The 21,809-nt window shown below is 42.5% G+C and overlaps 6 protein-coding genes across 6 annotated transcripts; 2 read left to right on the top strand and 4 right to left on the bottom strand.

The window, feature by feature from the left end:
• Positions 1-2,531: 2,531 nt before the first annotated feature.
• Positions 2,532-3,892, bottom strand: TREMEDRAFT_70980 (uncharacterized protein). Its single transcript, XM_007002022.1, has 6 exons — positions 3,792-3,892; positions 3,655-3,721; positions 3,543-3,611; positions 3,141-3,475; positions 2,827-3,070; positions 2,532-2,775 (listed from the first exon to the last, which is right to left on the bottom strand). Exons 1-6 carry the CDS (start codon positions 3,849-3,851, stop codon positions 2,642-2,644), a joined length of 909 nt encoding a protein of 302 aa, XP_007002084.1. The 5' UTR covers positions 3,852-3,892; the 3' UTR covers positions 2,532-2,641.
• Positions 3,893-4,550: 658 nt separating this feature from the next.
• TREMEDRAFT_59673 (uncharacterized protein) lies at positions 4,551-7,643 on the top strand (the record flags this gene model as incomplete). The annotated part of the gene is made up of 7 exons (XM_007001712.1): positions 4,551-4,574; positions 4,620-5,129; positions 5,176-5,379; positions 5,428-5,488; positions 5,533-5,690; positions 5,744-7,060; positions 7,368-7,643. 7 exons carry the CDS (start codon positions 4,551-4,553, stop codon positions 7,641-7,643), a joined length of 2,550 nt encoding a protein of 849 aa, XP_007001774.1.
• Positions 7,644-8,023: 380 nt separating this feature from the next.
• Positions 8,024-10,038, bottom strand: TREMEDRAFT_37357 (uncharacterized protein). Its single transcript, XM_007000832.1, has 7 exons — positions 9,880-10,038; positions 9,674-9,795; positions 8,953-9,489; positions 8,858-8,905; positions 8,736-8,816; positions 8,455-8,517; positions 8,024-8,221 (listed from the first exon to the last, which is right to left on the bottom strand). The coding sequence occupies exons 1-7, from the start codon at positions 9,955-9,957 to the stop codon at positions 8,059-8,061; spliced, it is 1,092 nt and encodes a 363-aa protein (XP_007000894.1). The 5' UTR covers positions 9,958-10,038; the 3' UTR covers positions 8,024-8,058.
• Positions 10,039-10,247: 209 nt separating this feature from the next.
• Positions 10,248-11,368, top strand: TREMEDRAFT_26120 (uncharacterized protein; the record flags this gene model as incomplete). Its single annotated transcript, XM_007000660.1, has 3 exons — positions 10,248-10,617; positions 10,817-11,014; positions 11,256-11,368. 3 exons carry the CDS (start codon positions 10,248-10,250, stop codon positions 11,366-11,368), a joined length of 681 nt encoding a protein of 226 aa, XP_007000722.1.
• Positions 11,369-12,140: 772 nt separating this feature from the next.
• On the bottom strand, positions 12,141-17,710 carry TREMEDRAFT_26850 (uncharacterized protein; the record flags this gene model as incomplete). Its single annotated transcript, XM_007000740.1, has 5 exons — positions 12,141-13,599; positions 13,922-15,637; positions 15,676-15,775; positions 15,981-16,605; positions 16,670-17,710. The coding sequence occupies 5 exons, from the start codon at positions 17,708-17,710 to the stop codon at positions 12,141-12,143; spliced, it is 4,941 nt and encodes a 1,646-aa protein (XP_007000802.1).
• Positions 17,711-18,797: 1,087 nt separating this feature from the next.
• Positions 18,798-21,509, bottom strand: TREMEDRAFT_59677 (uncharacterized protein; the record flags this gene model as incomplete). The annotated part of the gene is made up of 2 exons (XM_007001713.1): positions 18,798-21,411; positions 21,487-21,509. 2 exons carry the CDS (start codon positions 21,507-21,509, stop codon positions 18,798-18,800), a joined length of 2,637 nt encoding a protein of 878 aa, XP_007001775.1.
• Between the last annotated feature and the right edge of the window lie 300 nt (positions 21,510-21,809).

Raw genomic sequence — 21,809 nt, forward strand, 5'->3', positions numbered from 1 at the left:
GGAGATTGAGGTACTACTGGTACTGGAAATAAAGCCGTACGAACGGGTGGCAGAGACGGCTTTCTTGCAGGCGGAGGAGGGGGGACTTCTTCTTCTTCCTCCACCTCCTCCCTCACCAAACCAATATCTTCTCCCTCATCCTCATCCTCCTCCTCGTCTTCGCTTGGGGGAATCAGAGGATTTCCAACAGGAGGAGAGGGCAGAGGAGCCTGAGGAGGAGCGGGATGCATCGACCTATCCATAGATCTTCTTGATACCGGTGGCGCCGCCTCCGCATCGTGTTCATGCTTGAGCTCCACTTCATCTTTAGGTACATCGATCAAGCTCATCCTAGGTGGCGGAGGGGGAGGTGGAGTATCTTCTTCTCCCTCTTCCTCCTCGTCGATCGGAGACTCCTGAGCAGGAGGATGAAGAGGGACCATTCTGGGCTCTTCGTCTAATATCAAACCTCCTTTCTGAGCTTCTTCTATAATAGCGTCTTTTTCCTGACCTCCCTCTTCTATACCTTCCTCTACTTCTTGATTCTCTATGGGATTGGCATCGATGATACTCCCCGGTCCTTGCATCTCCGCCGCCACGCCTACCCCACGATCTTTGATATTGCCGAAATCAGTAGGTGCGTCTTTTTCGACTTGAGCGTCATCCGACTGGATAGGAGCAAGAGCGATACCAGCAGCCATTCCTCCTTCAGCACCACCTGTCTGTCGTCCTAATTCCCCGGCTTCTTCTTCCCATGCCAACTGCTCGTCAGACTTTGACAAAGGTTTTTCTTCATCTTCCACCATGACCTGAGGTGGGGGGTCGCTCCTTGCGTTTATCGCTTCTTCTGAGAGATCATCTTGAGGAAGCGTGGGAATGCGCTGAAGAACCTGAGGAGGGGGTATGGACGGTGCGGGGGTGTCTTGACTATCTTGGACGGACTGAACGGGTCCGCTAGGTACGATTGCACCCTGACTAGCCGATGCTTCAGTCTTCTCTTGTGATGGACTGGCAGAAGGACTAGCCCTCAGTGTTGGCTTCTTGATGGGTTTCGGAGGAGGTAACGCCATAGCCATTGGACCTCTTGTGCCTAGCTTTGCCATCCTCGCAGCAATAGCTGCTCTCCTCGCCCTCTCTTGTTCCTCCTCACTCGGTTCTTCCGCTTCAGCAAGTCCATCCTCTTCATCAGGAGTTTGAGCCTTTCCCTCTTCTTCTTCTTCCCCTTGAGGTTCTGGTGGCGGTGGAGGACGTTTCCATACTTTACCGGTAGAGGCCGGTGGTGAAGGTGTGACTTCAGGAGTTCCAAAAGCTCCTGCTCCTTGTAAAGCCGCCATACGTTCCTTGAGTGACATACCCTTGATGACAGAGCTAGTTGCGTCGTTTGCTGACATTCCCGAACCCGAACCCTCGTCTTTCTCTTGATGTTCGGAAGTAGGACGTGGAGGATGCTCGGCGGGGGTGACTCTGCTTTGTGTTGGCTCTTCGGATTTGGTGGAAAGCTGTTCTTTCGCTTCTTGTTCTTTACGCAAAGCTTGACGTTGACTCCACGTCAATCCCCCGGATACCGGCTTGGGTTTTATAGGAGGCGGGGCAGCTTTCGATTGAGCTTGAGCAGCAGCGTTGAAGAAAGCTAAACGTTCTTTCAATGTTTGTCGAGGAGGAGAGTTCTCCGTTGCTGGAAGAGATGAGGTTTCCGGTTTATCTGTGATGGTTGATGGGGGGATTACCGGGCTAGAAACGGAGGAAGGGGGGAGAGGTATTGATTTCAATACTGGAGAAGGGGGAGCTGGTGGATCAAGAGATGGTTCCTCATTTCCCTCTTGATTGATAGCTTCGAGCCTCGAGGCAGACACATGGGAGGAAGTCGGAGAGGGGTCATCTTCAGTGGATGTTGGCTCGGGTATGACAAAGTCCTGGAAGATCAGCTCGGTAGATCAAAGTAGAGCACAGGTTGACATGGGGAGGACGATAAAGACTTACCTTTGGGAATCCACCTGATTTCACCCCGTCCATAGTCTCACCAACCAACCAATCTTCATCGTCGGGATTAGGTCCGGTGACACGTATACTGCGGATATCAGTGTGAAGAACGGACGGATTTACGAGGTGCAAGACTGACATGACATCTTTTTCAAAAGATAAGTCGGTTTCATGTGGTGATTTGTATCTGATCCTAGCGGTCAGCAGGTACTTACTGGACCTGGAATGTGAGAAGTCAAAGGAAGAGGGGTGAAGCCCCTTAACAGCGGGAAGAAGGAGAAAGACTCACGTCGTCCGGGCGAGGTATGGAAACGACATGGTGTTGATGGATGCCGTGGTAGTGTGAACCACGAGTGTGAGAGTAGGTCTCAGCTGTTGTTGCTGGTTGGGTGTTACAGGTCGAGTAAGATACTGTAGTTAGCGAAGGAGGAGGGATGGATGTGCGGAATGCGGTGCGCAGTGCGGTTAGGGTGCGGGGCCCGAGCGTAAGTCGGATCGCAGTGACATCATGCGTACGAGTAGAGTACATTCCATGGCCCATGGGCAACAGAGTGAACAGCGTATCAGCCAGTGCGGGTATATTCTGACATATCGTCGTTGCATACTACATGCTACGGGTCATCACTGCATGCAAAAGGCAGGCAGATCGTAGAGTTGAAGCTGGCACGATATAGCTCAAATCTCAAATCTCTTTGTCCACTTGCTTAACCCTCATGACAAGGACGTTCATCTCCCCTACCGTCAATGGTCTTGGGGGTACTCCAAGAGACTTATATACACCTCTCATAGCTCCCGAATGTGAAGTTACGCTCAAATCTACCTCATCAGTAATTACATTCTCAGACAAAGGATTCTGTCAGTACTCACAAGTAGCATCCCCACTCAATTCGATAGCTTCTGCTATACCTTTTCCTAATCTCTCCACTAATTCATCTTCCGTTTCCCTTATATCCCCACCTCTGTACCCTTCCTCCTCACGTTGTTCAAAACTACGCCATAAAGGATCGATGTTTTGTAATCCTTCGAAAGAGATATTGGGGTATTCGTGTGATAATTCCTCGGTAGGTAATCGAGCGTCACATTGATGAGCATGAAGATGTTCTCTCAGATTCTATCGTCAATCTCAATATAACTTGCCACATCTCGTACCATGGAACGAATCAAGGATTGATTTGACTCACTTCTATAGCTCTTATAGGAACTTTATGATCAACCACAGAAACATCTTCATCCAATCGATATTCCCATTTATCATCGAATAGAAAACCCCATTCTATTCCACTAGTCTCTATTGCTCTTCTTAATGGACTAACGTACCATACCTGAGGTATTGGTAAGCCCCTAGAGACCTCTTCTTGCAGGGTCAAACGTAAATTGTTGGCTTGTGATCTTCCCAGCGATGTGAGTTTAGGATCAAGAACTGGGAAACGCATGTGAGCAGGACCTAGAGGGGGAGGATAGATGATGTCGTCTTCTTCCCTATGAATGTAATTGGCTTCAATGACATTATGTTCGGCTGTGTGTCAGTCTGAAGATACAGGTAAAGAGATATGAAAGGAGTGCTAGTGGTAGTATGTACTTACCTTGACCATGTCGGGCGGCGTAGATGACTTTCAAAGTATATCCCTCTAATTCCGCTTGTTCCTTGAGACCTGATTCTGGTCAGCGATAAGTCACTCATGATATCGGACTGACCTTGGATATGTTGACGAAAGGCTGCCCAATTTGCAAAACGCCCGTCGAGCCCTAAACGACTTTTGATCTGTGCCAGTTAGTGTGGAAGTATGTATGTATCATCAGAGGGCGCCGCAAGTAAGGAACTGGGCACTCACATCTTTATCCCATGTGGTATAAGTGAAAAGGCCTTCGAGGTATTGATACTGATAAGGCATTTTGTGTTGTACAGTATATGTGGCTATTGGGCTGAGGAGATATCTACCACAAAGAGACTTGACTCATTTCGGACAAAGGGTATATCTCAGGCAAGGCACGGATCTCGATCTTGGCGAAATGATGCTTGTCTTCTTTACTACTTCTTGCCACTGATCTTTCCATCTCATCAGCTTGACATTTTGCCTATGTTGCCTACATCTTCATACCAGTTTTACATATGGCACCTCTAACAACCTCTATACTCTTATCACACCCTTTATATCGTCTTGTCTAACATGATGACTCGGTTGACGGCGGCCGATAAGCGATGAAGAAGTGCCTGACCAACCTGGCAGGCAGTCGAGCTAGTTCGTGTTCACCCACGCACGTGTGTTCTCTCATTTGACTGTTACAGCCAACCATCTGCCTTGCTAGTAGTGCCGAGCCTACCCTTTTTTCCTGTTCCACCTGACACATATGTAGAGAAGAGTATCTTCTCTCTTCCAACTGCATTTCTTCTTTTTCGCTGGATCTACAAGGTATCGCAGTGATCTGTGTATCGATCAAAGGATATCAGAATCACCGCCCAATTTACCCCTTTCGGGCATCACTCTATACGTCGATCGGTGCACACGACCTACTGTATCATTACGTACCCTTACTTATACCCTCTCCTATCCTCTTGACAATTTACCCTTCTCTTTTCTTCGATTGAGGATATGAAATTCGGTCGTCGTATTAAAGTGAGTGCTTCATCTCTACTCACGCGATATGCTGCTCACACTCAGGACTCTAGGTACGCCGAATGGGCAGATCAATATATCGCCTATGGTGCTTTGAAAAAACAAATCAAAGCTACTGTCCCATGGAGTGATACGGCCGAAGCTGATTTCATCCAAGCATTACATCGAGAATTGGAGAAATGTCAAACTTTCCAAACTCAAAAAGCAGAAGAGCTGTTGAGACGTATCAACGCTTTGGAAAAAGAGGTCATCGGTTTAGTTGCTAAAGCGGGGGATAGTATCGATGAAGAGGAGGATGAAGATGAAGAGGATGATTTGATTCATGAAGTGACACCGGGGGATTTAGAGAGACATGTGAGGGATCATAGGGATCATGATGAAGGTAGTGACGATGACGATGTTGGATCGGAAAGTGGGATTAGTTTCGATTCGTTGGAAGAACGTTTCAGAGAGTTGGAAGAGGAAGTTGCGGTTTTAGTGGCCGACGTACATGATCTGTCCCTTTTCACCAAACTCAACTTTACTGGGTTTATCAAGATTGTCAAGAAACATGATGTGAGTAAGCCTACCGATAGGGGTGGTGAAGAGGCTGATTTGAAAGAAAATCACAGGATTCGCTTTGAAACCTGTGTTCACGAAAGATTTCTTAGAAACTCATCCGTTTTATAAAATGAATTATGACGTTTTGGTCGTAAAACTATCCAAATTATTCGATCTTGTTCGAACGAGGGGCCATCCAATTGAGGGGGATTCTACGGCGGGAGGAAGTCAGAATGCATTCACGAGGAGTACGACGAAATACTGGGTGAGTCTGGAGGATGGATTTGTGAAGGGTCTTTGTGCTCATTCTAAGGTACATGATGAGAATATCGTTCCTCTCAAATTGGCCATCATGAAACATCTACCTGTTTTAGGTGAGTTTGTCATTCAAGTGTTCGAATCAGGACTGATACCTCAGTTTTCGATCCGAATAAAGAATTTAACGTCAAAGATTCCGCCATTACCTCTATTTATTTCGATAATCAAGAGTTAGAGTTGTACCTCGGTCGATTGGAAAAGACCGAAGGTGCAGAAGCTATCCGAATGCGTTGGTATGGTGATGTAGACGGGACAAACGTGAGCTCGTCCTCATGCCATTCTTGCTTTTGCCTAATCAGCTTACAATTTAGATATTCGTTGAAAGAAAGACTCATCGAGAAGATTGGACAGGAGAAAAATCAGTAAAAGAACGTTTTGTCATTAAAGAAGATAAATTAAACGATTTCCTCGCTGGTACCTATACGATGGACGAAGAATTCGATCGTTTAGTTAAAATTGGCAAGAAAACTGAAAAAGAAGTTGAATCAATGAAACAATTATCAAACGAGATTCAATACGCCATCATAACTCGAAACCTTCGACCTGTCATGAGGACTTTTTATAATCGTACTGCTTTTCAATTACCTGGAAACGCTACTGTTCGGATTTCTTTAGATACGGAGTTGACAATGGTACGAGAAGATAATTTTGATGGTATAGATCGTACACATGGTAATTGGCGTCGAACGGATTTAAATCTAGATCATCCATTCCCAACTATAAAACCGAACGAAAAAGAATTATTCCCATATGGTGTTTTAGAAGTGAAGTTAGCTATAAAAGTAGGTGAAGAAGCGCCACAATGGATAAGAGATTTGATAGATTCACATTTAGTTGAAGCTGTACCTAAATTTTCAAAATTCATTCATGGTTGTGCAAGTTTATTACCTGAAAGAGTTGATTTGATACCTTTTTGGTTACCTCAAATGGATCAAGATATTCGAAAACCAGTTTCTTCACGATCAAAAGTTTTGATCGAAAGACCTCATTCTATTGGACATTCTTATAATTCTTCTTCAAACACGATCTCGAATACGATTTCACCTTCACCTTCACCACATTTACAATCTCAATCAGGATCACAAAATACTTATCATGAACCTGTTTCAGAAGGAGAAGAAGATGATGAATATTTAATCCATTCGGCTAAAAATGAAGATCAACATTTACGACTTCCACCTGATGCTGCTGCTCAAGCCAGAGCAGCGAGAGATTTTAGGGAACAGAAATTGAGGGATGAAGCACATGCTCAAGTTGAAGCTGTTCAAGTTGGATCATCATCTTTTTCGAAGAAATCATTAGGAAATGGAGGGGGTTATGCTAAAGGGTTGAGGATCGATCCTTTAGCTGCTAGTGATAAGTTCGATAGGGATGTTTCTTTATTGGATGAGAGGAGTTTGAAAAAGTTGAATGAAGCTGCTGAGAGACAAGAAGGACATGTGGTAGAAAGGGAAGGAGAGGGAGAGGGAGAAGGAGAAGGAGAAGACGAAGTGGATGAAGAAGATGATGAAGATGGTAATAGAGTGATTTATGTGGATAATTTCAGAGCTCCACAAGGAAAGAAAATAGCTGTTCCGATAAGGATTGAACCGAAAGTCGTTTTTGCCGCCGAGAGGACGTTTTTAAAGGTCAGTTCTTAGATTTTCCTTCATCCTCATAACTCACAATCCTCTTCTCCACACAAGATCATACCTCAGCTCCCCACCCCCCCCCCCCTATCGTAGCTCCTTCCTCCCAACACGGATCGTAAGCAAAACAGAAGTGTACCACTGGTACAGTGAAAAAGTGATGGTTCTTTCGAAAGAATGACCTCGAAGAACCACGAGAAGGGTGGACCAACACACCAGAGATTGAATGATTCACGGGAAGGAGGGGGTGGGGTGGGGGGGAGGTGACGTACAGAGAAGAGAGAATCGTTCAAAGCTAACTTTTCAGTGGTCTCATTTCGCCATCCTACTCTCAGCAGTATCAATAACTTTATTAAATTTCATACCCCCAACAGACCTCATAGGAATCTTCTCAGCAACATGTTTCACTTTCACTTCTCTACTAGCTATCGTCTACAGTGGGGGAATGTACACATATAGGATTATAAAAATAAGAAAGAGAGAAGCAGTGGATTATCATGATAAATGGGGACCTACGATTTTATGTTTAGCTTTGGTTGGAAGTATTTTAGTTAATTTGATTTTAAGGTTGAAGGAATTGTAGTGGAGGGTTTTTTTTATTCTTCTCATTTCTACTGTATATCATAACTTTTCCTCTCTTCTCTTCCCTTTAACTTCGTTCAACCCTTTGTGTGTTTTTCTTTCTTGTTTCAATCGGTTCATTCTACTTTCCCTTTTATTTTATCTCAATTCATCGACTACTCCACCTTGGTACCTTTGTCATTCAAAGTGTAACCCATATTGTTCATGCAAATTGGACAACACCTTCCTCCACATACCTATACCACTCACTCACTCACTCACTGGGCACGAAAACACGGACAAAAGTACAGTTCAGCAAATCGTCTTGAAAACACGGATAAAAGTGAAGATTAGCAAATTGTCAATTGGTCAACTTTGAACTTGTTATCATGGTAATATTTTCATAGCATACAAATCATGCATATGCATAATCATAATCACAATCGCTTGATGATTTCTTCTGTGACTTCCGTAGTGGTGGCTTTCCCACCCAAATCAGGGGTGAGGACTTTACCTTGAAGTAGTACGGAATCTACCGCTGTGTTGATCTTCGCTGCGGGGGTGGTGTACCCCATCGAGGCTAGTAAGAGTGATGCGGAGCTGATGTTAGTGATAACCAATTCGGGTTTTGGAGATGTCCAGATCTGGGGAGTTTAATGTGTTTGAGAAGGAGAAAGGTACGATTTGTCACGGGATGAAGAAGTATAGGTTAGATAGATAGATAACATGGAATAAGAAGATGGCATTGAAATAAGAAGATGACATGAGAATAAAAAGATAACATGAGAACAGCAAGATAAGACAGGAAAGAGATGATGATTATCAGAACTTACCGGATAGAAGCGATAGGATTAGCCATACCCTTTCCTTCGATATCTGGAGCGGACCCGTGTACGCTGATAGTCAGTCCTACTTCGTGTCAATCGGTTGCAAGTCAGGAGAGTAATCCTGTGTGAGAGAAGGCATGGAACTTGTCATTCTTATCACCTGGGAGCGATGGAGTGGATTCTTCAGTGGGATAGGGTCATCGGAGACTCAGGTCCGTGGTAAGAATGTAACGTCATAATTTCGGCGAAAGAGGAGGTAGACAGTATCAGATGGGTAGTCAACTCACGGTTCTCCCATGACGAAATCATCACCAGCATTGATAGAAGGTACTAAACCCAAAGATCCTACCAACGCAGCAGCTCCATCCCTACGAATCAGCCATAACTCAAACGTACCAAATAGACATACGAAATTATATCTCCATAAAGATTCGGAGCAACAACCACATCAAAAATTCTATCAAATTAACAACCTTCCCTCCAAAAAACACAAAAAGTACTCACTCGGGCTCTCTGAACATTCTATAAACCATAGAATCAACTAATTGTTCTTCCATCAAAACCCCTTTAAACCTCTCATCCATCTCTTTAACCTTTCTAACAGTTTCACGAAACAATCCATCCGTAACACTTAAAACATTACTTTTATGAACTATAGTAACTTTTGAAGGTCCTTCCCACCAACCTTCCCAATTCTTCACTTTACGTTCTTCAGCTCTACGTAAAGCTATTTCAAAAGCCATTTTCCCAATTCTAGAACTTGCACGTTCACTGATTTGTCTAGTTGCGAATGATACTTTACCTTGAGGTGAATCATGTATTTCTTCTTTTTTGATATATAAACATTCTGTATTTTCACGTACTATGACCATGTTTATCTTAGGACCTGTCAATCCTGAGACTGAAGATACTGGTCGAACATTTGCGTAAAGGTCTAAATGTTTACGTAGAGCTACTATGGGAGATGAATATCCTTGAACTTTATGAGATGGAGAAGAGACGGAACCGAACATTGCACCGTCACATTCTTCTTTGAGTACTCTGGTTGTTAGCAGAGAAGATTGTAAAGGTATTTCTTTGCTTTACGAGTCATCAAGTGAAGTGTATAGTAAGGAGAAGTTATATAGTGTCATGAAAATGGGTTAGGGAAGCTTTTTAGATGGACATTTGAAGTGGGTAAGCTGGAAGTATGTAGGGATGGTGGAATGCGAGGATAGCAACTCACCGTATGGTTTCCTCCGGTAAAGCCTTTCCATTCTTGTTAAACTCTTCCCATCCCGCTAGAAGGGGTATGAATTCTGGTCTGGGAATTGAAGAACCGAGAGCTTCTAAAACTCTTTGAGCGCACTATTGTTTCAGAATTCTTCATTGCATTATTATTCATCACCCGACAGGATAAAGTTGATATTTTATCCCGAAGGGTAGACTCACAGGGATGACCTCTTTCCCAATCCCATCTGCTGGGATCATACCCAATTTCAAGCTGGATCGTATGGCAGCCGCTGCCATCTTGCTACTCTTGTCTTTTGCGGGTACTAAGTGTAAGTAAAGTACTCGTACTCGTACTCGAGACAGCTATCAGCAATTGACAGTCAGAAGACAAATGTCAAAAAGTCAACAGTCAGTTGAAAAGTTGAGAAGGGAACTTTTTTTCGGTCCATTCGGATCCGAATTCCGAACCAACAAACCAACCAAAACTCTGACCACTTGTTTAACTATTCTTCCACTCTATACCTCACTCAAGCTTTGTTATCATCAGTACTACTACTCTGACATAGTGGGTGAAGAGTCAACTCAAAATGACAGTAGAACCTCCTCTTCAAACCGAACCTCCCATTCGAAATTCTCTCCTGAAAAACCTTACCACCCAAACCACACTCCTCACTCAACTTTTCACCCAATTGGGAACATCCACTCCACAAACAGCAACCGTTCAAAACATTCATGCTCAATTATGTTCATCGACCGATGATCTAGCTAGGTTGACGAGAGATTTGGAGAAACATCAACAGGTGTGGAATTCCGTTCTGATAGCTCAAGAACGTGTGGAGGGATTGGAGAAAAAAGTAAGGGAGATATGTAAGGAGTTGGAAAAGGGCAGTAGGGAATTAGATGAAATGGTTTGGAGTGCAAAGGTTAACGTGGAGAATATAAAGATGAGTGAGAAGAGTGAGTGTGCTACTTTCTTTTTTTCATTGAAACCCCTTCTCCATGATCCTGTACGTTCTTATCACCTCTTTGACATTTCCACCAAATAAGAGATGCCCCTCACCATGAGGGAAGATGAAATATTCGTACACATATTGTGAAGGATATGAAATATGTCGTTTCATGTTTTGTCAGAGAACACTGGTAAATTGACGAATAGACCCTTTAAACATTCCAGACCTTCTAGCACACGCACAAGCATTATCGAAAACTTCTAGCGCACCAATATCATCTTTACTCACACCTTCCGATAAAGCTCAATATCCTCCTTGGCCAACAGAAGCAGCAATGAGAATGGGGTTGTTATTCCAATTACAAGGAAGTATGACTCAAGGTCAAACTGGAGAAATCACAGAGGGTGAGTCGTCTTCCCTTCCATCTCTTCCTCCCTCAATCAACTTAATATCACTCATACCAGTCTCTATCATTCCTAATGATAATCCCTCTCTGCTCTTTCTTGCGGGACTTTATACTTCTCTCAGAGTCGATTCCATCACATTCAACGTGTAGTCATGTGGTGATCATTGAGGAGATAGGGTGTGAGGGAATAAGGCGAGGGTGAAGATATCAGTATTTAGGAATGTCATGCTGATGATCAGAAATCCCAACACAAAGTATGGAAATTGAACAACCTACTTTACCTCAAGAAGAAGGAAGGAGTTATGATCCTGATGCTGTTTACAATCTCGATTTGGATTCTGATTCTGATTAAACCATATCATTCTCCATCCTACTCTCGACATATCCTCTCAACCATCATCTACCTAAACCATCGTGGACAAATAAGCGTTATTCGTCAACCGGTCAACTGGACGTCCGATCGTACAATATGCTGTAGTCCCACTTGATCGCTACTGTCTCTTCACCAAGTGGTACCGGTTCGACCTTGGACTCTCGATACTCTTACCACGCCCAGCGTCGCGAAAACCCACAAGCAGGACTGTTTATTCCTTCGAAACATACGCGGACTACATATCTACACGGCTTATCGCTTCGACAGTATTCAGCATCACTACATATCTTCCCCCCTCTATCTCTAGTGAAACAACTCAGCGTCTTTCGGTCTGACAAAGGTATCTATCGTGCATCGTATGTAACTCAGGAATGATCAATTGTAGCAACCATGATGCATGCAATGTCTCAAGAGATCCAATCTCTTTCTATCTAAGAAATATCATTTACCCCCCTCCCTTTCCCCACCACAGCACAAGATCCCGCATGGCCCAAACGTTCGGATGAAATTACAACCGAGACTGACGTTGATATATACGATTCTGGACAACCAATACCAACCTCTGATGAATATGTAACATAGACCACAAATCCTTCTTCCTCACTTCTATCGTCTTTACCGGAATTTCCCCTTTTCGGTCCTTCACTTTTTCCCCCTGCCAACACTCTATCTCCACTCCTCGATCTGACTTTCCAATCTTGTGGTGTAGAGGTCGAAATGACCACAGTCCAAAGTTATGATGTCTAAAATATCACACTGCCATCCCCATATATCCATCTTCTTCTTCCTTCGCACTGAAGACATCCCCCTCACTTGATTTCAAATGTCTATCATCAAAACTTCCTCTAACAGGTGATAATCCACCTGATAAAGGAACAGACCTTCTCCTAACTGAAGTACTATCAAAACCTAAAGAACTTCTCGCACTGGGTGATAAATGTTTTTGAGGAGATTGTGATCTTTCAATCTCCATCATGGAACTTGACATTCTTTGTAAATCCATTGAATTCCTAGACATTCTATCTATCTCCGCTGAAGCTAGATTAAAAGTATCTATCGCCGATGGTGAAGTATAAGAAATTTGAGATAAAGGAGTTTCCACCGGTCTTAATCCATCTGTTGTGATAGGTGTTTGTTCTTCTTTTGAAAAAGGTGGTGGGACTGTAGGTTGTGAAAGATGGAATGAATCGTTTGTTGTATGATTATCATTTTCTAAAGGATTTGATTGATTGTGATATGTGGGAGAAGTCTGAGAATTGAAATTTGGATTTGAAGGTGAAGGTGGATAAGAAAATGGATTTCTTTCTGATCCTGAAAATAAAGGAGATCTAGGTGGATAATCACGTTGAGGTGAAGAAAGATTTGCAGGTTGATATGAACCTCTTGGAGAATCACCACTAAAAGTACGTTTTAAAACCGTCCCTATTATCGTATTTGTATTTGTGTTTGAATCGATTTTCGTTTTCGTTTTCGTTTCAGGTCGGTTTTTATCTCTACGTCTTTTTAATCCTAATTGTCTTTTTAAATCTCCTTTTATCCAAGCTTCTCTTACTATATCTTTATCTAATGGATAATAAGATTGTCGGATTGATCTGATTAACCATCTAGGACCAACAGCAACGAAAACTGTGAATATAACCGTTGCCCAAAATGTAAATGTCGAATAAACTATTTCGACAGTTCCAGCGAATGGAATATCTGTTATGACGCTATAAATGGGTAAAAAGATATAAAGAAGTAATGTTGATCCTATATAAACGATAAACATTATGATGGTCCAATATCTTGTATTTATACCAACGTACATGTTGGCAGCTAAAACACCACAAGCTGATATCGTCGCACCTAAACTAGATAGAGATAAAGTATCACGACCAGAAGAAGAATATGAAATACCGGTATAAGTTACGAGATAAGGTAAAAAGAAAATGACGGCTGATTGATATAATCCGTCCAACATATAAAGCCAAAATCGAGTTCGAGTATATTCTAAACTTTGAATACCACGTTTGTAAAGTTGAGGAAAAGCTAATGATGCGATGGCGTTTGTATCTTGATCAAAAGCTCCCATGATACCTACGGGAAGAGAAGTGAAGACTGTGTTGTAGAGTAAAAGAATGGTGTAATCGAATACGTAGGTACCGTCGAATCCGCAGAAGAGTTGATACCAGAACATTGCCAGAGTCCAGATGATGTTTTTGTAGAAGAAGCTGTGTGTCAGTGGTTCGTCGTAATGATCTTTGATCATGATCCGAGGATCACCCCGACCTCCTATGGACATGAAAACGATCTGAGCGTTTGGAATGGATAAGAGCATAAGCGTAAAGGTATAGGAGAGATAGCAGGAGTACAAGAATGTGATCATCGGCGTGACAACGAGTCTGAGCTCATGAGAATGCCAATTGAAGATCAGAAGGGGGTTGGGGGAAGAGGGGGATGGCAGAGGAGAGAAGGGAAGAGGAGATGGGGAGAGAGGGAAGAGAAGAGAGGGGAGCAGGATAGAGGTAGAGGAAGAATCAAGCCAAAACTCACTTCGCGTGCATATCGGCAATCCGAACATAAGACCATCTCCCATGAACCAACAATAATTTAGTTAAAAACCTAAATTGACCAAAAGCGTAATCCGCAGACATTGCAGCTTGAGAACCTTCCAAACCGAATAATCCAACACCTATATTAGCTTCTTGAATCATAGCGACATCATTCGCACCATCTCCAATTGATAAAGTCATAGCTTTACAACCTTCTTTTACCAATCTTACAGTTAAAGCTTTTTGACTAGGTGAAACTCTACAACAAATAACAGCAGCACATTGTTTACAAAGTTCTAAGAAAAGTTTCTTTAAACTTTCATGTAAAGCGAATCTGAGAGAATCACCATCGATAACAACTGCGAAATTTCCTGTTAAATCCATTTTTTGTCGATTTCGATTTTTGGAAATATGAGAAGGGTTTGCGGATAAAGGTGGTATCATTGAAGCTATTTTATTTAAACCAGCTTCGATTTGCATCCTTGCACCAGGTTCAGAATCCGCTGAAATGATCATGACTTCCATATCGTTCGTTAAGAGGTTACAAGAATAACCAATTTCGATTGCGGTTTGTAATTTATCACCTGTTAAGATCCAAAGTTTTATACCTGCTTGATGAAGTGTCGCAATAGCATCAGGTACACCTTCTTGTAATTTATCTTCTAATGCTGTCGCTCCTAATATAGTGAGAGAATGTTCGATTAATTCACATGCTTTATCGATTTCAGAATCACGATCTTCTACTGATGCACATGCTGTATCGTACGTTTCCGCCCATTCGTTGAATTCGTTTTCGTCCAAATATCGTTGTGCTACTAATAAAGTTCTTAATCCACCATTGGCGAAGGTCTCTAAATCTCGGAGAGTTTCGCTTTTCAATCTTTCATCATGATCTGCAGCAAGTCGTTGGAATATAACACTATCGGCTCCTTTGGTGAAGAGAACAATACGATTTTGAGGATCTCGCACAATGACACTCATCCGTTTTCGACTACTATTGAATTCTAATACTCTTAAAGGTGTCCATTTTTCAATATGACCAAGAACTTCGATATCGATTCGATTAGGATTACGATTGACAAAAGGGAAACCGACATCTCTGGCTGCTCCCACTAGAGCAGCTTCATCGGGTGATTCAGCTTTGTAATCGATTATGGTGGGTTTATCAGGATCAGGAGCGTCGGATAATACCGTGTGACATATAGCCAAAGCGCGCCAAAAAGCAATGAGATGAGGTCGAAGTGGATCAGAAGGATTTGAAAGACTGGATGCCATATCGGGGGAGATTAAAGTTAATTTGTCTTCACGAAGATATCGATTATGTATCGAGCTTTTCATTATGCGTACCATTTTTTCTTTCGCAGCGGTCAACATTGGTTCTTGATCTTCCATAGCTTCGGTGATATTCTCTCCGGTACGTTTTGCAGCACCTAACATGGCTTCCGTCATACCTTCTCCAAACGTGATACCTCGTATAGAACATTTCTTGAATTCCATAATGTTTTGAGTGAGAGTTCCGGTCTTATCCGAGAAAACGTATTCGATCTGTCCCAAGTCATCTGAGATATTCCATGTTTTAGGAACGCAGGGAGTATCGTATGCTGCGTAATACATGTCGACATCTTGATAAATGAAATAAGCTTGAATGGTCTTGACGACTTCGATGGTGATGTATAGAGAAATGGGAACGATATTTTGAAAGACTATGAGACACGAGCTGAGATCAGATGAAGTTTTCTTCACACGTTGACTTACAAAAAGATGACAAGTGCGTCCAAGTAGATATTGTCAGAAGGTTCAGCACCGATTTCATAGTATTTAGCTGAGCTTTGATCGAAGGAGGCGTAGTAACCGCCTGAACATTAGCTGAAATTCGATTTCCTGACGGTTCGCTAGCTGACGACTCACGTAACAGAGCAGTGACCAAACAAAGAAGCATTAAGACGACAAAGTTCATGACGACGTTGCTGGGAGTTAGTCATCACCGTGTAGATTCATCACTGTAGCTTACAAATCTGAGCGTCAGCTTCAGTCAGATCTGGAGGAGGAAGGCAGCTCACTTGTTTCTTTCTCGATTTTACTCCGTTTGGAAGGTGTCTCTCCACCATTCAACATAATCTTCGTGTCCGCTCCTGTAAAAATAACCATCCCAATGATCCATTTCGTATTTCTCAAAGAACATCCTCTCAATAACATTTCATTAATAGTTACCGCCTCACTCCTCACTCCTCCTTCTTTTCCTTCGTTGACAGGAGTATATCGAAGAACGCCATTGTAATTGTATAAATTGGCATGAGGAGGTTCACTCTCAATGATAAATCTAGCATGTTCTAAATCTTCTTCGGAGTTGATCCTCGCCGTGGCTTTCAAAGCTTTACGTACTTTCAGATTCGTTTCTCCGTCAAGATTTTTAGTTTCGACGAAACATAAATCATCAGGATTTGAAGTTGATAAAACGATTATATCCGCTGGAACTTGTTCGTTATCCCTCAATAAAACTAAATCGCCAACTTCTAGTTTTTTCCATAATGTTCTTTCCCATTGTGCTGAACCTGATCCTGGGAAAGACCAATCGATCACTCCTCCACTTCTCCTTGACATCATACTGGGTACGGATTGAGTTTTTATCAATCTTCCTAAGGAATAATCTGGAGGGTCGGTCATATTTGATGAAAGTGATATCTGCTTATCAGCAATGAAACATGTAAATAAAATGTTTGATCATGGAAAGTGGTTGAGGAAAACTTACAGAAGGTGTTATATTATCCAACGGTATTGTTCCTTTATCCATCACGGTGACATTTGATAATTCTTCTTCTTCATCAATATTCTTGATTTGATCCATTATTATCTGTTGACCAGCTTTAGCCTCTGTATCTCTTAATTTCCTTACACCTTTACTTGCTTTTCCAGGTGCAGTCCCGATACCTAATATTCTTTCCAAAAACGATCTAGGATCTCTAGGTTGATTGACATTCCTCCATCCTCCGAGTTTTGTAGTAGCTGAATTATTCACTTCATCATCTAATCTAGACCTACGCCAATCTTCTATCCCATCTTTGATAGCTGTGATACTCAAAATGAAAATCAAAGGTAACATTCCTATTTGCGCATTGGGAGCTCCAAAGATGGAGAATAATTGTAAAATGACCAAAGTGAGGAAATAGATATTGGCAACTCTTCGAAATTGTTCAAATAAATTTTTAGGAAGAAAAGTGACAATTGTATATTTCGAAGTCCTAACTTTATTTCTAACATAACGAATTATAGGATCTCCTATAGAATTGACTAAATGTTGTGGAAGTGGTAAATTGACATAAACCGTTCTTCTTTGTGGTATTTTATGTTTTCTTTCTTTTAAAGAATTGATAACATTCGTTTTGGTATGATTTGATTCTTCTTTTATAGGATTTAATGGTGTGGTAGAAGTACTAGTTCCGAAATCGTTAATTGTTGAGGACCTTTCTTTTGAACTTTTCCCACTGACAGAACGAGTTGATGGGATTTCAGAAACGGGTCGTTTTTTACTTCCCATAGTAGAAGCTTTTCTTTTGATTCCAGAAAATAATCTTCTTTTCCTTTTTCTTTGATCTGCCATAGCTTCGGAACGTATACTCTCAGCTAAGACAGAATGGGCCGTACGAACTGTTCGAAGACGTAAAGCTGGATCGATGGAAGAGGGGTCGAAAACATCTTGTTCTTCTTCCGCATCTAGTAACTCTCTGAGATTACTGGTAGATGATGAAGGTTCGAATTGACTTGAAGGTGGGTAAGAGGTTGTGGTAGTCATGATGCTTCTTTGTGATGGAGGACGTGGGTTGTCTATAGAGGTCAATCACCATCAACCAGTATCACCCATTATTCGAAGCAATACCAACACAACAAGCTATCTGGTTCTGAAGATGATTTCTGGGAAATGACAAGATGAAAAGATGAAAAACGAACCTATCATCTTTCCCACCTGACTGAGATTGATGGCTTTCCCCCTCTCGTTTTCCCCTCAATACGCCGTACGCCGAACACTGACCGAGTCTGTCGTCAAGTAACCGCAACCGCGTCCTGATGAGTCGTGATCCTTCGTTCCTTCGTATCGCGTTTTGTTTCTGAGGCTTGAGCCACTAGTGACTAGTCACTGGCGTATAAAGTTGGTTTTTTTCAAATGATCCGAAATGAAGATTGAGATTGTGAAACAGTCTGAAAGGTCGTGATGACTCGTAGTGACAAAGTCAGATGTTCTTAATGAGAGTAGGGGCGCATGATGTATTTTCCTTTCTGGTTTCGTTTTTCTATTTCGTAAAATGGTTTTTCTTCCTTACATATAATCGTGCCAAGCAAAACTTGGAATAAGGATGATAGGAGCAAGAGGGTTATGAGGTGTCAAGGGGAAGGAAAGAGAAAAGGTGAATAAAAAAGAAAGAGATGGTAATTTGTCAGGGATGATTTGGTGAAAGGTTGGACGCGAGAGATCCTTTGATCTTTTTCCTTGAGCCCGACGGTCCGGCGGCAAATTCGATACCTGTATGTATGTATCGAATGGGATGTTATATGAGCAGTTGACAGTTGACAGTTGACAGATGAGATGGATGATGTATGATTGTAGAGATGTGTATCCGAATATCCGAAATGCTATGCTATTCTACATTCGGGGTGCCGGTGCGTTTTACTTTGTACGGGCCGAGGAGTCAAAGTCACGCTCATGGCCGAAATTCAATCTTGAATCGGCCTTCACTCGGGCACAAAAGGAGACATGGGATGTGTACAATTTGCCAAGTCGGCCAAGCAATGACAAAGCATAGACTGTATGACTGTATAACTACTGCATGGTGCATGGTGCATGAGGAACAGTGATGAGACCTGAAAATGTAGATGTTATGCATTCATGTTCCATACACCTCTGCAACAGAGGTCATATCTACTACTTCTTTTTCCTTCTCTTCAACCCACAAAGATCTTGTGATAGGTCGAATTGGCATTTTATGATCCTCGACACCATCCTTTATCTTCTCCATTTCTATCTCCTTCTCTATCTCCATCGTTGGAGGTCGTACTCGAACTTCAACTTGAGCTTGAGCTTGGGATTTTAGACTCTCGAGATATTTCAAAAAATACTTTCCTCCCTTCCATCCTTTTCTCTCCATATCAATCATATCAACTACCTTACCCTGTTTGATATCAACCAAAATCCTTGCTCCCAAAACACCTTTATCATATCTTTTCCCATTCTCCAACTTTCCCGCTTCACGCCATGACCTTTCTACCTCGTCCGCCTCTGCATACCTTTCCTCAAGGGCGAGACTAATCATGAGTCTTCCCACCGTTCCTGATTTGATCACGGTATTCAAAGTAGCTTTGAAAATCGCCAAAGCGGATTCAAGGTGTCCGGTATCGAGCAAAAGACGGATGAGTAGTGAAATACTTCGTTGGCCTGGTCGAATGTTGCGGGATAACATTTCTTTGTAGAGGATGATAGCCCTTCCGAGACGTTTTTGTCTATCTAGAGGATCATACAAATCACGATGTACGATGATTGAGAATAAACAGTGTTCGTATATCTTTTCAACATCACCAGAACATAAACGTAAGACTTGCAATAAATTTTGTTGACGTGACGGTCGACTGGATTGAGAAAGTTTTCGAGCGATATTTTCTGCGGCTGTAAGGGGTAAAGGTTTATCTTGTAAAATTCTTAATGATAGGTTGAGAGCTAAGACAGTGTCTTCCATATTCTTCGTAGATGTCAAACCTTTTACCAGAGCTTCTACCAAGGGATTGACGTCTTCTTTGGTCCAGAGATAATCTTTTAGATGACGGTCAAGTAAAATAGCTCGAGAAGGGGAAGTGGATCCGGCAATGATGCGGATTATGAAGAGAGCTTCACGAGAAGAGATCTTCATTCCGTCCGCTTGAAGATCGGCATAGAGTCGAGAGGCGAAATGCAGATGTGGACGAGGAGGACTTAAAGCGTGATGAAAGAGAGATTTCCAAAGATATACATTAGATTTGGTCCATTGGAAAGGAGGATTGGATATTCTGGCTTGAGAGTAGAGACGTCGACCGAGAATGTAAGCTTCGGATGAGGGAAGAGATGATATACATGTACGGAGAGCTTGGAAGATTAGATGAGGTTCGAGATGTTCCAATTGATGACTTTCATGAAGAAGTTGGAGAAAAGGAAGAAAGTGGTTTCTCAGTGTTGGTGATGAAGAAAGTTGCAGTCGTTGGGAAGAAGAGAAAATGCTGTGGATGAGAATATAGCATTCTGCCTTTTGTCCAAGAAGAAAAGAAAGGGAAGATAGTACATTCGGTAAGTCTTCTTGAACACTGTTGATAGTCATAGATTTCACTACCTTCAATGTTCGGCGCATGACAGATGGAATGGAGTTACGATCGACAGTAGCTAATTTCTCCTGTGGACTTCGATTTCGACTGATGGCTTGTTCCAGACATGTTCGTATTCCGGACATTGATGTAGAAAGGGCATTGAGGTTGTCCACGAGCTTCCGAAGGCTGTCCGAGTCAGATTGATCGAGGAATCTTTCCATGACCCCCAGAACTGACCTCTCCTCAATTTCGATATTTTTTGTCCAACATTGTGAGACAATCTGTAGTGATTGATCCACAGGAAGATATTTGATTATACGCATGATTATCTGTTCACTTCCTTCCGCTCCGTCTCTTTGGATTATTTCCAAAACCTCATTCCCTACCTCATCTCGTTTATCCGGTGAACTCTGCGCCCATCGAGCTTGTACTTCCAACCAACCTAATCTCACCTCTTCAGGAACCGACCTTAAATTCATATCGAGATCTTTGATAGTGTTCCATAAATTTCTTTCATATCCCAAATCTTTGGAGATCTTTGGAGAAGGAGGAGTGAGAATCACTGTCAAAGCAACATGAAGTGTATTCATCAAATTATCTCTCCCAAGATCAGACAATTGCATACCGCATTTCCCAGCGAAATTGATCAAACGTCTACTTCGATTTTGTCGTCTTTGGAGATCAGGTTCGGTGAGTTGGTGAGAGAGGAGAGAACGGTATGTATGATCAGGTATGTATCGTCGGAGAGACGGATCAAGAGCGAGGAATGTGAGCCAAGAATCGTTGGGTGAGAATTGAAGAGATTGAGAGAGAGCTTCGCAGTGTCGTTGGAAGGGTAGAGAATCGGGAGAGTAGGGTAACTTGGGTGGGAGAGGAAGACGTAGAGGCTGTATAGGGGGATCTGAGGGTTTCTTCTCAGGAGAATTCCTTCCTGTGGTTTCTCTCGTAGCTGCTCGTCTTGGCGGTTTTGTTGCTCCTTCTTTGTCAAGATTGTTGGGATGAGTGAGGATACGATCGGGGTTGGGAGTGAAGAATGAGTCTTTCTCGCGATTTCTGTGACAACATTGACAAGAGAACCAACGGGAACATGAGGGACCTATGGGTATGACGGGAGGGAGTAGGAGAGGAGTCGAGGTTGGTCGAGTGATGAGTCGTGAGAAAGCCCGAAGGCTACGCATTTCTCATCTATAGTTTTGGCATGTACTGACTGTTAGTTCAGCAATCTAATCTGGGATTCAGACTGACCAATGTGCTTTGTTTGCCCTCATGACTGTCTATCTATTCAAGAGACGTCAACTCAGCCAACTTTTTCAACTGTGAATCCCACTCAATGGCGAAGCGGCGATGACCGCTTTCCTTGTCTGCGCTCGGACCCCCACCCTTCACCACCGGCAACCAGTTTCCTTCTTCTCTTCTTCTCCTCCTCTCTTCTCTTCTACTCACTACTGGAACACATTACACCTTCGTCTAACTTTGTCACAGTCGTAACAGTAGAATAGAAAAGAATAATACGTACTGTACTAATATCGTGAGCCTATTTTCGACAGGTTCCTCAGAGCTGACAGCTG

The sequence above is a fragment of the Tremella mesenterica genome (assembly GCF_000271645.1).
Source record: "Tremella mesenterica DSM 1558 unplaced genomic scaffold TREMEscaffold_1, whole genome shotgun sequence".
Classification (NCBI taxonomy): domain Eukaryota; kingdom Fungi; phylum Basidiomycota; class Tremellomycetes; order Tremellales; family Tremellaceae; genus Tremella; species Tremella mesenterica.